This window comes from Thermobia domestica, chromosome 3 (genome assembly GCF_964235325.1).
Source record: "Thermobia domestica chromosome 3, izTheDome1.hap1.1, whole genome shotgun sequence".
In the NCBI taxonomy this organism is placed as follows: Eukaryota; Metazoa; Arthropoda; class Insecta; order Zygentoma; family Lepismatidae; genus Thermobia; species Thermobia domestica.
In genome coordinates, this window is record NC_137456.1 from 144,059,752 (window position 1) to 144,075,596 (window position 15,845).

The 15,845-nt window shown below is 33.8% G+C and overlaps 1 protein-coding gene across 1 annotated transcript in view; it reads left to right on the forward strand.

Moving 5' to 3' along the window:
* Positions 1-1,485: 1,485 nt before the first annotated feature.
* Positions 1,486-15,845, forward strand: part of LOC145681523 (hemolymph lipopolysaccharide-binding protein-like) — a 46,424-nt gene continuing 32,064 nt past the window's right edge. Inside the window, exons 1-2 of the mRNA XM_081753168.1 lie at positions 1,486-1,677; positions 12,030-12,181. Coding sequence (XP_081609294.1) covers positions 12,058-12,181 — 124 coding nt within the window. The 5' untranslated portion in view covers positions 1,486-1,677; positions 12,030-12,057. The remainder of the gene's footprint in view (positions 1,678-12,029; positions 12,182-15,845) is intronic.

The window sequence follows — 15,845 nt, forward strand, 5'->3', positions numbered from 1 at the left end:
CACTTCACTGTCATATTTAGTGATAATAGTGCATTTTAAATTTGTACACACTTGTATATGGTGGTATTTATTTTAAAATATTTTATTCTGAGTTGGCAACACTGCTTCACCTATGAAAACACTGTTTATGGCTTTCGATAGGGTATTTTGTTCTCATTATATTGTGCAGCTATTGTTTTGATTGCTTTAACGGTTTTTAAGATATTTACTTTAAACTACATAATTACATGATATAATTTTTTGGCTATTCAAATTTTGAAGCCACCTCGGTCAAATGGTGAATAAACTTGGTTTTAGCTTGAACGGCCGAATTTGGCGGTTTAAACTTTGTTGATCTAAGTCAGTCTGTTTACATTCAATAATGTCTTTGCATTTTTCCACTAATGAAATTACAATATATTTCTTGAATTTTTATTTTTTATTTTATTTTTTTTTCTGCTCGTGGTTTCATTATGTTTTCCATCACTATTACGATAATTGAAACTCGATTTTACAAATTGACCGAAATTTACTTAAACGAGATGTACTGAACTTCAACTTTCAATGGTGCAACAAAAGTCCTGAAACCACGTTTAAACTTGAAAGTTTAATGTTGAACTCGTTTGAGTGAACGCTCGTTTACACTTCGTTGATGCACACGGTTAATAGATGTTGTATCTTACGGTGGCAGTCGAAACTTTCTCTTTACAGTTCATGGTTTTACCGACAGAGGACTGTGCAACTCTTTTCATGTTTTGTGGAAAGTAACCCCTGATGTGCAAACCCCGTCTTACGGTTTATAAAAAAATACTAAGTGAATTCGAAGAGCCAACTTCCTTTGAATTACCTGTAGCTTACAACAACTGTAACCTACAATAACTCCATGAGCAACAACGTTGTAACCGGAAATTGCTGCTTTCTACCACTTCTGGTTTAAATGGAGGGTTAATGGGAGAGATGGAATTTATTCTTGTGAAACTGAATCCATTTTTTAAATAAATTCCCTATCTCTACAATTTTTGCACTGATTCCTACCAACAGATAGACGGACGGACAGACAGCGTGCTATAAGGCTTCGCGTACTGATGCATTTCTAAAGCGAATAGTTTGTAAGATAACGTGAATATCAATACTGCATTTTAATTGAAGCGTATATTAAGTCGAATCTTTCTTGTCAGCTTTCAGCAAGTACAAAACCAGCGATGCCAAAACACAAATGATGGCGATTTTTCTATTCAATGTTATTAAAATTAACAAAAGTATCAACATACTACTGATAAAAGCGACCTGCTTCCCGCCGAATAAAGATAAATTTACTTATTATTATTATTATTATTATTGTGGATGGATTACCAAACGGAATTATTCACATTATTTTCCTCCTCGAAATGAAGGCAATGAAATGCGTATACGTTGACCTCGCCAAACCCATCAAAACGCCGGAGGCATAGCATCCAACGGCGAGGAAGTTGCTATCCTCGTGCCTACGTTGAAATGCAAATTGATGAATACATTCTTGTTATTGAGTGTTCATAGGTTAGTTGCTGGCTTTATACTTCCAAGTTTAGGCTTTATAAAGTACAAAAAAATTCCTCACGGTTTTCGTTTTCTGCAGTTTGTTACGTTGTATAGGAGAAGGTGAGAAGCTACGACTCACGGTTTCCATCGTGAAGTGTGCAAATTCCACAAGATAGCAAGGTAAGGGTAGTTAAGATAATTTACTATTAGAATTTAAGCCCAAAGCTACTATGAATCACAAGGAAAAGTTCTTCCGTGGCGTTATTCAATTACAACCAAAAGCAGTAACTACCAAAGTGGTTCTCAACCTTTTTTGACTGACGACACACTTTAGTGAACTTCCAGACATCGCCCCACACTTGTTTGATATTATTATTATTATAAATAATAATAATAATAATAATAATAATAATAATAATAATAATAATAATAATAATAATAATAATAATAATGTCTTATTATAATACTGAAACCTATTAGTATTTATAATGACTCTATATAGCACCGAGCATCATTGCTGCCGCTGAAGACGCTGACTGGTACAGTCTTTCTCGATTTTCATTAATTATTATTAAATTCTTCATGATTTTTAAATTCTAAAATTTCGCCACACACTTTAGGTGTCTTCGTAACACACCAATGTGTCGCGACACATCGGTTGAGAACCACTGGACTACCCTATAATTGGTTGAAATTAAAAAGTGTTTTATCGTAATATTAGCTTAAGTGCCAATTATTTTAATATTAACTATTTCTTGCAAAAGAAAATGAAATGAAATCTTTGAGTTTTACGTCCCACGGTTATGCAGGCTAGGCTAAAGGAGACGGTGATGATAAGAAATGAATGAAATGCTGGAATGAAAAAAGTGGGAGGAAACGGGAGAACTCGGAGGAAACCCACACACATGGTGTTTTTCCACCGCAAAGTCCACTTGGCGCAACTTGGGTTTGAATCAGGGATCCCATGCACCAGAGGTGAACATTCTACCACTGAGCCACCGCGGCCCCTTAACTATTTCTTGCGTTACACTAGGTTAAACAGTAATGGAATGGCAGCAGAATCCTGTAAATTTACAGAAAAAAAGTCTTGCAAGGCAGAGAAGAAAATTGCTTACTTTTATGAATTATCCTTACGATTCTTTTATGCTATTACTATGTAGGGCCTACGTACAGGACCGAGTGAGCGTAGATTTAGATTTAAGAGAAGTGAATGATTGTGAAATTAAATTTTTGTACTTTCTTACCGGAAATGGAACTCGGAACAATGTTCACCAAAGCACACGGGCTAGACCAGTGTTTCTCAAAGTGTGGGTCGCGGATCGTTTCTTAGTGGGTCACGAGAAGTTTTTCCTTTTAATTGTGAACATTTTATTTTGATGCAGAATCATATGTTATGAAGTATTATTCAGAAAACGAAAATTGGAAGCGTTTGTTATTGAGATGAAAACTAAGTGGTTATTCAGAGTTCAGAGCCCTGTCCTACTATACAGTCAGTAGAGATGCTGGGTTAGAATGAAAAGATAGTGAATGAGCTGAGTAGGGTATTGGTCGGGAGTAGTGTTAGATCTGTGTTCCTTTTTATGGCAACACTTTAACCTTTTCCGCCTGTGTACAATTTCATATGATACAATTACTGAGAAAGAATTTACATTACACTTCCTCGATCGTCACCGACTGATATTCTTGTATCGACAGGGACAATATACTCATAAATTTACATTGCAATTTAATTTGAAAGTGAGATATTTGCGATAGACATAAAAGAAATCAACTAAATTTTTATTTATTAATATTTAATCATCGAACTCTACTTTGTAACAATCATGGTCGCTCGGGGTATTCACAACATCCCCAAATAAATTTCATGTTAATCAGTCGTACGGCCTGTTATTGATTGAGCTGGAATTAGAGATATGATTTACAAAATTTAATTGCTTCGAAATAAACCACCATCATTACGTAGAATGTCAGTATGTATTTGAATAAAAGTAGGAGGGCCACAAAATACTTTTTAACTATTTAATGTGGGTCGCAGTAACAACAAGTTTGAGAACCACTATTCTAGACGCTAGACCAACAGGGAGGGTGCTCATGACCTTGGTTTCATATTTTAATGACATACCGAAGATGAAACATTATGTAAGAAACGAACGCTACACGCATTAACAAGAATTCTCGAGAACGAGATGAAAAAGATAATTTACGTGCTTTACTGCTTTGTCATTTGAAGCGAGCATGATATTTTTCATAATGTAAAAAAATATACAAATTTTTGAAAAAGTTTCTCTGAATAGAAACCTTTGTCTTTAGAAAAACAGTAACATCTTCGTAACAAGAAACGTTACACATATGGTAACAAATATTACCGACTCATTTACAAATATTTTTCAATCTTTCTCAGAGATTGAGTTATTCTCTATTGAAGATATCTGCATTGAAATGGGACAATTTAAGTTTTCCAATATACTGTACGTTTTCCAGCAACAAATATCTGAATAAACTAAAACCCTGCAATCATGCCATTACAGAAATCGAGCAGCTTTTCTCCTTTATTTGCACAACACTAATCTATGTCTTTAATAACAACCAAAGACTTAATTAATAATGAATTGGAATACATTAAAAAGTTATCTAATGTTTACGTGGTGTCTTCCATTCAAGCTCAAGGAGTCAGTTAATACACATTACAAGCTTTGTGTTAAAACAAATTCTTCTGTGGTGTTCTTGGGTTTCAGTAATTTGATACGATTAAATCTAACAATATCTCATCTACACTATTAAGCGTCGAGAGCTCTCCTCGTCAATAGCGCACACGCCTTTGGCGTGAAAGGCCCGAGTTCGATTTCCGGCGGGGCTCATGTGGTTCGAATCCCACGATAAGATAAGCTGTAGGTCCACGTCTCATAAAGGCTCGTTACTGAACGGGACGTTAAACTCAAAATCCAATCCAATCATCAATCGTCTACTACACAAAGTACGCGTTTTTATTCCTTCTTCTTTTGAGTGAATTCGTTTTTAAACAAAATTCCCTTTTTGTGGAAATCTAACAGGAACATTGTCACAAATTGGTATTTCTTGAGAATCACTTATACCAGGTCTGTCAGAAATCGAACACGCAGAAGCATTCTTCTTTATGTCACACTGGAGACTGCATTGTTTCAGTGGTTTCACATCACGAGTATTTGCTTATGATTGCACTACACACGATGTATCAATTTTCGCATGTAGTTTCTTCTTATTCTTCTTCTTTTTATTATTATTATTATTATTATTATTATTATTATTATTATTATTATTATTATTATTATTATTATTATTATTATTATTATTATTATTAATAATAATAATAATAATAATAATAATAATAATAATAATAATAATAATAATAATAATAATAATAAACGATTTTACATCCTATTTCTCTTCGTACTTAACAGCAACCACTTAAATATCTTTAAGAGCAACATAGAATCAATGGACATTGTGCGTATCATTTTTTCCTACATCATACAACTTCTCCGCATTTTGTATACTAGCACGAAACTGTAAAACTTGATTCTATGAAACAAGTTTAAGAGCTGTATCGGTCATGGGGGCCTTCCCGGTGATACGATTTATGATAATTCCGTTCACGACAAACTAGTGTGTTTGGATGATGTAACTCTTAGTAATCTTTATTGCGTTCCCGCAGGGTTCATACGTGCTGTACACTCGTGCATTCTCTGGCAACTTAATTTGGTTGCTACTTCATATTGAATCGCAAGCTGCGTTAGTTAATGAAATAACTGTCCTCTCAATCAGACCTAAAGCCAAGTTGTAACACAGAGCGCTCCAAGTAGGGACAGTGCGCCAAGCCAAGTTTCAGTATATTACAAACATTTTTCGAACATCCATAATTTCCCTTGTCAGTAAGATGTGCAACGAAAATTAACCTGAATCAGGCCATGTCCTTTATAAATATTAAATGTTTTATTCCCAACCATTTAAAAGAAAGAGGGTCATGAAATCCCCCAAAACTCTAAAAATTTTGACACTCACTCATTTATCAAAACCTACGTGGCACTTTCTGCAGACATGGAAACTTAAAATTTGGCACAAAAGTAAAATTAGTGATACAAGCAAAGAAAAAATACCGAAACTTACAAACTTCCCCCTCTAAAGGGAAAATAGGGGTCAGCCAAACTTAATTCACTTGATTCAAAAGCTATTGGATACTTCTTGTAGGCATAGAAACATGAAATGTGACACATATGTACGATTGGTGATACAGATAAAAGGAAAACAAGAGAGAGAGAGAAAGCTGAAAATTTCTCCCTCCAAGTTAGAAAAATACGGGCGGGGCAAAAATTACGTAAAAAATCTATAGGGTACTTCTTGTAAACACGTACACTTAGAATTTGGCACAAGTGTAGGATTTATGATAAAATAAAGGAAAAGAATCTGAAAACTAGAAAATTTACCCTCCAAGGAGAAAAATTAAGGGGAAGGCCAAAGTTACGTGACTTGATTAAAAACCTATAGGTACTTACTGTAGACAGGGAAACTTTAAATGTGGTACAAATAAAGGACTTGCTATACAAGTAAAAGACAGAATCTGGAAACTGAAAATTTTTCCTTTCAAGGGGGATAATTAGAAGCATTGTAAAAATTACACATGGTTACGTTACTTGATTTAAAATGTATAGGGTACTTCCAGTAGATATAAAAACTTACAAGGGACATCACCCAATTGTCCGGCTCCGATTTCAATGAAATTTTTGTAGCCGATAGAGGACATATATGCATTATTTGTGATGACAGAAATTTTTGCCATGGTGCATGTTTTCTACTTTTTATAATTTTTAAGAGTTGTGATGTGGTTATTAGAGACTACTGCAGAACTTTCTTACTAACCTTTGTAAAGAGAGCGTCTACATAAACAACAACTATGCAGATACATATAAGACCTAGGGGGAATTTGTATGGTAAACATGATCTTGACGGCAGCCATCTTGAAATCCGCCATTTTGAATTAAGGTCAAGTTTTTAAAATGGGAATAGGGTAATATGATACATAATTTCGGACTAGAATTTAATCAGAAAGACAATGGTGAAACTAGTTTTGAGATACACTCATTTGGAGAAAAGTTACTGGCATTTAATTGTTCACTTACTACGTACGGAAGTCCCTTACCTCCGCTTCTAACCCGCATATTAATGATAATAAGGGGCGAAAAGCTTCAGTAATACATATTATGCCTAGAGGGAAATGATACGGTAAGGGTATCCTTGACGGCAGCCATCTTGAAATCCGCCATTTTGAATTAAAGTGAAGTTTGAAAAATGAAAATCATAGCATGTGACACCTCATTTTAATACCACATTTCATCAATAAAAATATACTTTTCGGGAGTAAATTTTGTTAAAGTGCCAAGAAATATAAAAAAAAGGAATATTTTTTCACATTACAATTCCAGATAGAGATATCAATATCAGAGCCGTTCCTCCTTCAAATTCCCAATTTCACAAGATACAATAAGATTTAAAATTGGGTTCACTCGAGCAGACGGTTCTATCAAAAACAAAATTTATAGTTAAAATATGATGTGAAACATTTTTCGTGAAGGAATGAGTGTTAATATAAGTAATTTCTGTTATTGCACAACATATTGAAATGGATTTTGAATGGTAATGAAGGTATTTTATGTGTAACTATTTACTGAAGCGGAAGGCGGAAGAATACAAGAATGCAAATAGGGTAGAAATGAACGTCGGGAATTTCCGGTTCATACGTTATTCATGGACCTGTGCGATGGATGTAATGCAAACATACAGTTTTATTGCAAAGAATTTTGTGATAAAGAGCGTCATATCATAAAGTTTCTGCAGCATCATGGAATGATGAAGCGTAAAATCAACTCTGCGAAGTCTGGAAAAGAAGTAAAAATTCAGAACAGAGGCAATACATACAAATTTTTCTGTTGTAAAGGTAAGAAAGGAAGACAGTGTAACACTCGTGTATCAGCTGTAAAAAATACCTTTTTTGAAGGATCGAAATTAACTGAGGAGAAAATATTGACATTTGCAATACATTGGTTCATTTTGCCATATCCAAGATAGGGTTCACTCGAGCAGACGGTTATTACGGATATTTTAAAGTATTTTTTCACTATCCTCGTTTATGCATATAACCCCGTCGCTAACGCGCCTACTCCCTACGGGCGCACCCCGTCGCTAACGCTCTGGCTCCCCTGCTACGCTCCTGCCCTCCGTTAGGTAGCGTTCGTGCTTTTTAATGATCAGCTAGCACAAGTTGGTTCGTGGTTTAACAGTAGCTTCTCATTTAGTGTGTTCTGCAAAAAGAAACCGGAAAATACAATAAATGTGTGAAAATTTGGTAGAACCGTCTGCTCGAGTAATACCTTAAAATTATTTCAAATGTACTGTACCTCCATCTCTTTTTCTTAAGGCTCTTTAATGATTTTTGTTCTTTTTGTGTACTTTCTAAAAATGATTCATGCTGTTCTTTTCTTTACTCTATACTAATAAGTTCTGTTATATTTGCTTATCTCTCATAATGATTTATGTTTTCTTTTGTTTACTCTATATTAGTGATTTCTGTTCTATTTCTTTATCTTCTAATAGTGATATCTGTTCTTTCTTTACTCTCAATTGAAATGAAATCTTTCAGTTTTACGTCCCTCGGTTATGTCTGTTAGGCTAAAGGAAACGGTGATGAGTAATGAATGAAGAAAGTGGGAGGAAACGGGAGAATCCCGAGAAAACCCACGCACACGGTGTTTGTCCACCACAAAGTTCACTTGGCGGGGGCTGTGATCGAACCCGGGACCCCAAGCACCAGAGGTAAACGCTCTACCATTGAGCCACTGCTGCCCCCTTACTCTCAATTGATTATTTCTGTTCTGTTTCTTTATTCTTTAATAGTTATTTCTGTTCTTCTTTCTTTATTCTCTATTAGTGACATCTGTCCTATTTCTTAACTTTCTAGTGATAATTTCTGTTCTTTTTTATTATTCTCTAATTATGATTTGTGTTCTTTGTTCTTATTCTCTAATAATGAATTTGTGTTTCTTCTCTTATTTTCTATTAACTGTTTCCGTTTTTTTATTACTATTTAATAATGATTTCTGTTTCTGTTTCTTTACACTATATTAGTAATTTCTGTTCTATTCTTTACTCTCTAACAATTATTTCTTTTTCTCTAATTATCATTTGTATTCGTTATCTTTACCTGCTATTAATGATTTCTGTTTTATTTCTAAAGTCTCTAATAATGACTTCTATTCTTATTTCTTACTCTCTATTCGTGATTTGTCTTCCTTTCCATTTACTCTCTAATAATGACTTCTGTGCTATATCTTTACTCTCAAAGAATATTAACTTCTATTTCATGCTCTGTTAGTGATTTATGTTCTGTTCCTTTACTTTCTGATAATAATTTCTTCCTATTTTTTACTTTATAATAATGATTTCTGTTCATTTCTTCTTAGCTTCTAACAATGATTTGTGTACTTTTTCTTAACTCTAATAATAATTCCTGTTTCTGTTAGTGTTTAGTAACGTTAGCTCCCTCGTGGTGATATGGATAGCTTACGTGTCTTTGACGTAGGGGACCCGGGTTCAATTCCTGGGAGTTCATTTGGTTCGGATTTCACATTAAGCTGTAGGTCGTTTCATATATCCTTACTGCTACACAGGCCGTTTACTCAAATATAAGAGGTAGAGCGTTCACCTTTGGTGCATATCGTCCTTGGTTTGATCTCTGCTCGCGCCATGTGAACTTTGTGGTGGACAAACACCGCATGCGTGTTTTCTCAGGGTTCCCGTTTCCTCCCAATTTTTCATTCTATCATTTCCTTCATTTCTCATCATCACCGTCTCCTTTAGCCAAGCCGGCATTCGTGGGAATAAAACAAAGATTTTTTAAAAATGCTTCTGCGTGCACTACTGTAACATTAACAATTTAAAAAAAATGATGAATCGAAGGAGAGTAGTCAACTTACACGTTTATGAAAGTATGAACGTATACGTTTAGTCACGTCATATGAACATGTCAACTGACTTCAAACATAACTAATAAATCGTAACTGAAATTAGAGATTCGTAATAATTCTGCAGGAAATATTCCAGGAGGAGGAATGAAAATAGGGAAATAAGCTTCAATACCTCTTTAAAGAAAGTGATGTAAAATATGCCCCATTGTTAATGATTTAAAGTTTTGTTCGTGTAGTATCATGTTTGATTCTCAATAGGACAGAATTTTCCGTGTTGAAGCAATTAAAGAATTAGCTGAATTAACAGATAGGGAACTTTGGTAGAAAGTCAAGAACAATGGTCGAAGTGAGATGGTATGCGGTGCTACGCCATACTGGCTCTGGTTTTTCAGTGGTGAAGGCATACCCCCTCTGGTTTTCCAGTGATTAGAACATACCGTCACTTTAAAGTAGATGCTAAATACCATTTACAAGCCCATTTTTGTACACAATAATTGACGAATAGATTTGCACGTTAAAAAGATGTTATTTCTTATGTAGAAATAATTTCAAAGTTGACAACACGGACATTTTCGTTGTCTTGTTCCTACCATTTGTTTTAAAATGAGGTATCTTTAAAGAAGTTCACCTAGTTTATATTTTGATGTGTCATATTGAATTGTTTCTTTGTTATGTATGTGTCTTCCTGTCTTGATTCATTTAAATGTTGTGTTTTGAGCATGGGCCGATTTAGGGATGTCTACTGTAGGGGGCGAATCTTATGCGTTTTAAAATACAACTCATTCGATATAGGGGTCCGGAAGTTTTCCCGAAGAAAATTGATAATATAAAAACTCGGTTTTTGAGCATTTTCGTGTATAATTCTCTATAACACAACATAATAAGGGGATTTTTAAATTTGATTTCTTTTAGAAAGTTGTTGGTGATGGATCAAAGTCTCTCCATGCTCCCCCCCTCCCGCTAAGTAAAGAGAAGCTCTCCAGTGACTTTCACTCATTATGTAAATAGAAATGCAATGTTTCAGCCAACAAACCCTCACTGTATTTCAACATTTAGATAGCCGATATGTCGAGTCAAAATCGTAATAAAACATACAGACTCTGCTTTTTTTCCAGTTCGAACACTGGTCAAGAATAACTGTAATATGAGCTATGAGCTACAGACGCCCCACGATTATATTAATGTTGCTTACACATGTTAATATTCTTAGTCTATAGCCTGTTATAGTCATTCGTGGGCCGTATTGCTAGAAATTTAATTCTTTAAAATATGAAGTGAATTCACTATATTTTGAGCACAGCATTTTTTCATATTTGAACTACATTTTTTCTCATTTTGAATAATTCTTTTCATCTTCGAACGACGGCAGAAGAAAAGGAAATATTATGATCGTGAAAAAGTGGAAGTCGAGTTTTCAAGAAGTTTTATTTATTTCATGGCTCCTACGTACCTAAGAAATATTTTTTTTTTTTGGATGATTGTGTACCCATGAGCCTGTTCGCCAATCATTCATTGTACGTACACAGACCTAAAGGTTAGACCGTTCAATGTGTCTGGAGAAAACTTAGAAACTTTAAGTTTCTTTAAGAATCTCCAGAGAAGTTTGAATTTTCTTCAAACTCCAAAATAAGGGCAATTTGATAAAGAGTGAAATTCGAAAACTGGATTGTTTTCGAAAACGGTTCTAGTAATTTCGTGTTTTTTTTTCATAGGTCAGTATTTCATTAGCTTCTTTATAGAATGAGTGGTATCTCTGGAAAATATCGAAAAAGGGTAGCTTACTCTTGGAGGCGAATGTTTCAGAGGGTTTAGCTAAAGAAAGCTTAGGCAATTTTCTTCATAATTTGTGTTTGCTCTCGGAAACCTTTTTGGCTCTAGAAGAGAAAAGTCCACACTTGAACATCCTAACCCTATAGTGATTTGGACTAGATATATTTTTCATTCTGGTCGGTAGTTCAGTTTGATTTTATATACAATCTGGACTTTGTATTGAGCGAATCGTAACCATCAATGAAAATTTTTGTGAATTTTAAATTACTTTGCACCAATCTCTCGTACTGTTTTTATCTGACTTTAAAATAACCACTTCAATAAATGCTTTTGTATAATCTCGGAGTATATGTAACCTTTCGTTTCGATACTCCGTGGTTGCTACCACCATGTTTCCTCACCATACCATTAATCGTCAAAACTGATCACATCATTTATTGAATGTTTTAAATTATGCAGGATCCTTATTGGCCGCACGGCGAAAGTTTCTCTGCACCCGAATAATATATCTCATTTTTCTATCAAAAGAACTGTGCTCGCTCACTTGGAATTGCTGCTTTAGATAATGTTGATAGCGCAACATCACTTCCAGTTAGAAGCACACTACTCTACACCAAAGTTATTGACTGGACATCCATTTTGTTCAGAATTATACCACAAGTGTAAAATAAAAATAAGGGGAGTTCTATATGTTTTAGGAGTTTGAAAATGTACATTCTCTATTGTTTAAGAAACTAATAAACATTTCGTGTTCACATTTTTTTTCAGTTAAGGACCTGAAGGAAAAGTGAAAACAATGAGAAAGGAATTGAGTGCCATTTTTGCATTTGTCATGTATTCCATCTGTTTAGGTGAAGAGTTGCTACAAACTTTTGTTGATAAGGATGGATACACCGTTCCTGTAATAAAACGAAACAAGGGTAAGCAATATTATCTAGTATCAAAGTAAAAACAATTTTAGCATATCATATTAATAGTGTTGTATATAGCAGAAGCAAACGACGTATTTCAAGGAAAGGGGTGTAGTTAAATTTAACTCCTTATCTTTGATCGATTTCATTCCCAAGGAATAGGAATGATTGCTAAGTTTTAAAGACAATACATGCGTAATATCTTTTAAAAAGGTAATTTGTTTGAAATTTATGTAGACCTATACTCAGTAGCATCCCCAGTAAATACCACCTTTACGATGAGACTTAAGTGCCAGGTGTAAAGGATTGCATGCTATAAGAAAAAAAGCTATGTCGGCGACGTTTATTACCAGAAGAGCCACCCATACCGAATTGGTCTAAATGGAGTACCCAATCGAAAAATGAGCTCTCCAGTAGCTGCTGAACAAAATCATAGTAATTGGTGAGGCAACTTGAACATTATTCCCAGGCGTGGTCAGAGTGACCTTAACGGCTGAGATACTGCGGGCTGGAAGCCATCACTCTATTTTCTGCTACTTTGGTGTTGGCAGAAAAAGAACATATATATGGACAACTCTAAATTGGATTACTATCTGCAATTCTCCCTTTCCAGCAATACTAGGCAATACAAAAAACACGATCGTTATGGTAGTTGAGAATTAGGAAGGCTTTGGAGCAAACCTCAATTTTGTTACAAATGTAGCAGTGTGGCAAAGTGCAATAAGAGAATATAATAAATGGTTAAGAATTATTAAATTATTAAATGATTATTTTATTTTTGTAATGGCAATGGGTGGCATAAAAAGTTACAAAATGATCTTATTTAAGCAGTTCAAACAAGACGAATGGTAAGAAATAGATATAAGAGGAAAGCAATTTCTCTATTTTTTCAAAAAAAAAAAAAAAAAAAAAAAAAATTCGTAAAAAGGAAAAAGTTACATAATGTAAAGGCTTAATATAAATCCTAACAGCACAAACATAAACATTCACACTAAAGGGAAAGAGAGAAAAACACAAAATAAGGGACATTAGTGGCGTAGCAGACTTGCGGCCCGCCCAAGCAAGATAAAGAGATGAGATCCTAGTTGTAAACCCAATTGTAATAAAATAATAATAATAATAATAATAATAACTATTATTATTATTATTATTATTATTATTATTATTATTATTATTAATTAATAATAATAATAATAATAATAATAATTATTATTATTATTATTATTATTATTATTATTATTATTATTATTATTAATTATTAAAAACTCGTTTCCTTTCCAAAATTTGTGACTTTATCTAATAGGAGCAAGGTCAAAAGCAAAACAATGAACTAGATAAATCATATACAGTGTTCTTTGGTCACATATATACTTCTATATCATAATGTCAATATTTGTATTGTACATACGAGTATATTTCTTTGTTTATTCGAGTTAACCAACTTTTTCCCACCTAGAGCAATCTCTATGAATCGCTTAATATAATGATTGTATTGGATATGTGTTACTGAGCTTATGAACGAGTATCGCAAGTGTAAATTTTGCAAAAGTTTGAAATTTCTCCAAATATTAATTTTCCCATTTTTTAAAATAATTTCCAGACTCTTTTACTCCCCTTGTGTTTGAGCTATCTCTCTGATTTTTTAATATAGTACACCTAATAAAGGCTATAAGTTACCGAGCTTACGTTTGCATAACGTGACAGTCAGTTTTGCAAATTTTTCTAAATTTCTTCAGAAAACCCGTTTTCCCAGTTTTTTTCAATATTTTTGCCTTCTTCTTCTTCTACAAATTGAGCTCGATGGGTCCTACATGTTTACCGTTGGAATTTGTGCTCCACACGATTTCCAACGAGGTATCATTTATTATTCTGAGGTAGTTAGGAAAGGAGCACAAACGCTTCAAACCTGCAGTTCTGCGATTTCCTTAAAATTTTAATCAAAATCTACTTTAACTGACATTATTTCAAAATCTGAGGGTGCAGGACCAAAACTAAGTTCAGATTCGTTTTCAACAGCTCAAAAGCTATAAGGAACACCTGCTTTCATGCAAAAAAAAATAAAAATTAAAAAATAATAAATAAATAAATAAATAAATAAATAAAAAATAAATAAAAAATAAAAAAAATGAAGCTTAATTTTGTCGAACAGTGTTATTATTATTATTATTATTATTATTATTATTCCAATAAAATCCAATGTCAATATGATTTCTGGAATCTAGCCCTGTGCGATATGTCGATATATCGATATCGTCGATACCGATATTGACATATATCAACATTCGATATCGCGAATACATCGACATCGATATGTCAACATTCTAAATTTTCGATATCGATATTCGGGTACGAGGTATAGGGGTCCCCTAAGACTTGCCATGGATGAAGAAATGAAACTTAATTTTTACAATAACGTCTTCTAATGTCAATTTCTTTATGACTACAAATTGCAATGTAAATAAACCTACTTGGAAATTTGCAATATTATATACTGTAACTTCTTAGCCGCCAGAACTTTTCTGTTTCTGAAAAAAGAGAAAGAAAAAAAAACACCTGTCAAAATGAAGTGTTTCGAACTTTGACCTAGAATTTATGTTAAGAAATTTTTTGTTCCTCTCTCTCTCCCTCTCGGAGATTTCCATCCCTTTTGCCCTTTGGGACCGCTCATTTACAAAAGTGCACACATGACTGCTATATGTACACATGCTCTTAGGAAAAGTCAGAAATTTTGAAAAGGAAACGATTTATTATTATTATTATTATTATTATTATTATTATTATTATTATTATTATTATTATTATTATAACAATTGGGTTTACAACTAGGGTCCCATCTCTATCTTGCATGGTAGGGCCGCAAATCTGCTACGGTACTAGTGTCCCTTATTCTGTGCTTGTCTCTCTTTCCGTTTACTAGGGATGATTATTTTTGTGCTGTTACACAGAGAAAAATCCGTTCTCCGGACAGCGGTATATTATACAAATATACGGATTCTTTTGCTTACTGTAGTAATTAGTACGGAGCATACGTTATCCGTATGCTACATAGGCACTGCCCTTAGGTGTTACATCATGCCGTTGCAGGATGTCTGACATCTAACAGTTTTCCGTATATTACATGCATATACTTATGTCACCTTCGTCAGCTATATGTTATATACGTCCATTCGTATGTGAGATCCTGACCGCCTACATTGTTTCATACGGAAAGTACGTATAGATGGAACACTTATACAGAAAGTATTATAAAACATGCGTTTTCAGTTATACGTCTGCCGTACGTTAAGTCCAAAAACTACAGGAATTACGCATGTAAGTTATCTTTTTAAGTATGCTACCTACATTTTTTTTCAGTGTAGGCTTTTATATTAAGCCTTCATATTATGGAACCTTTTTTACGAGTTTTTTTTTGGAAAAGGAGAGAAACTGCTTTCCTCTGATATCTATTTCTTACCATTCGTCTTGTTTGAACTGCCTAAGTAAGATCATTTTGTAACTTTTTATGTCACCCATTGCCTTCACGATAATAAAATCGTCATAACAATTAATTGTGATCTCTTATTTGCAGTTTGCCACACTGCAATATTTGTAACAAAATTGAGGTTTGGTCCAATGCCTTTCTAATTTTCAACCACTATAATGACCATGTTTTTGGGATTGCCTACTATTGCAG